This window comes from Propithecus coquereli, unplaced genomic scaffold (assembly GCF_000956105.1).
Source record: "Propithecus coquereli isolate 6110/MARCELLA unplaced genomic scaffold, Pcoq_1.0 Scaffold407, whole genome shotgun sequence".
In the NCBI taxonomy this organism is placed as follows: Eukaryota; Metazoa; Chordata; class Mammalia; order Primates; family Indriidae; genus Propithecus; species Propithecus coquereli.
In genome coordinates this window covers 153,437-154,687 of record NW_012149808.1, presented here as the reverse complement: position 1 = coordinate 154,687, position 1,251 = coordinate 153,437, and the positions used below count along the sequence as shown (strand labels likewise).

Sequence of the window (1,251 nt, the reverse complement as noted above, 5' to 3'; positions counted from 1 at the left end):
CATTGTACTTTTAAGTTAAATCATAAAGCACATGTTTTCATTTGCAATCTAAATTTTACAAAATGAAGAAATAATCATAGTATCTATGACAAAAAACTTTATGGCTCTAACAGCCATAATTAACATAGATTCCCATCTACTTTGTATTCTATAAAATATTCAAGAATATAACTGCCATGTGATTTAGGGACATCCTGTAAATAACAGTTTTAATAGTTTCTTTTTACAAAAGAAATGAGCATAAAATTGGAACAAAGTTATTTTTCCTTTTCAACATTCATGACTTAGTGAATGATCAGAACAACTTGCATAAATGCATGCACTAAATTAAAGAAATTAATAGTCATTTGGCTAATCGATGTCTCTCTTTTTTACAGAGGAAATTATGTAAGTACTCGCCCTTATAGGAGAGGAGAACCTTGCTCTCTGTGCTCAAAGGAAGAGAAATGTGTAAAGAAGCTCTGCCATAAGCAAAAAGGAAAAAAATAATCATAACATTCTATTGGGAGAGAAAAGTTTTCACAAATTCATTGTATTTTTAAATTTGGCTTCTCAAGTACATAATTTATGGGCAAGATTTTATTGCTGCTGATTTTATAAATCCTTTGTCATAATCATCATATTTAAACTCAGACAATCCTTCCTTTCTTCACTGATTATTTTTTCTCTTAAGCCATAGAACAGAAAGGAATGAGGTGCAACTGTGTTCCATTTTCATCCTATGAATCTGGATTGTGTTTTCTCTTTTTTGCTGGTCAGTCTTTATAAAAAACTGAGTTTTAGCTTAGGTGACTTATTTTTTTGAGAAACAAGAGATATAGCCTAATGGTAACTATGCAGGCCTTAGAGTCAGATGGCTTAACTCAGAGGTGATTGATTAAAAGGATTAACTATGATGAATTATTACAGTTATTTGAGCCCCAAACAAAGTAAGTTCTCAAGACATTTTAGATATTATTATAATTAAGTTCCTCATTATTTTCTATCATTTAACTCAGTGTATATTTTTCATAGCATTTTATTACTTTCCGAAATTATCATTTTATTCATTTTATTTATTCGGTTCTAAAATTGATGATAAAAATTCCCCTCTCACTTTCCTGCAATGAAAGGGACTTTATTTTTGCCTGATAGCCATTATATCTAAAGCCTAGAATTATGCTAAATATGTAGTAAAAACTCAAATAAATGAATTATTAAAGTGCAAGAGCCTATTAGAACAGCAAACTGGGGAGAAAACTTTTGATGTGG

General features: G+C 29.9%; 1 protein-coding gene across 1 annotated transcript in view; it reads left to right on the top strand.

Moving 5' to 3' along the window:
- The window catches only part of LOC105817324 (GLIPR1-like protein 1), a 6,388-nt gene extending 5,899 nt beyond the window's left edge, over positions 1-489 (top strand). Inside the window, 1 exon segment of the mRNA XM_012652980.1 lies at positions 378-489. Coding sequence (XP_012508434.1) covers positions 378-489 — 112 coding nt within the window.
- Positions 490-1,251: the final 762 nt, after the last annotated feature.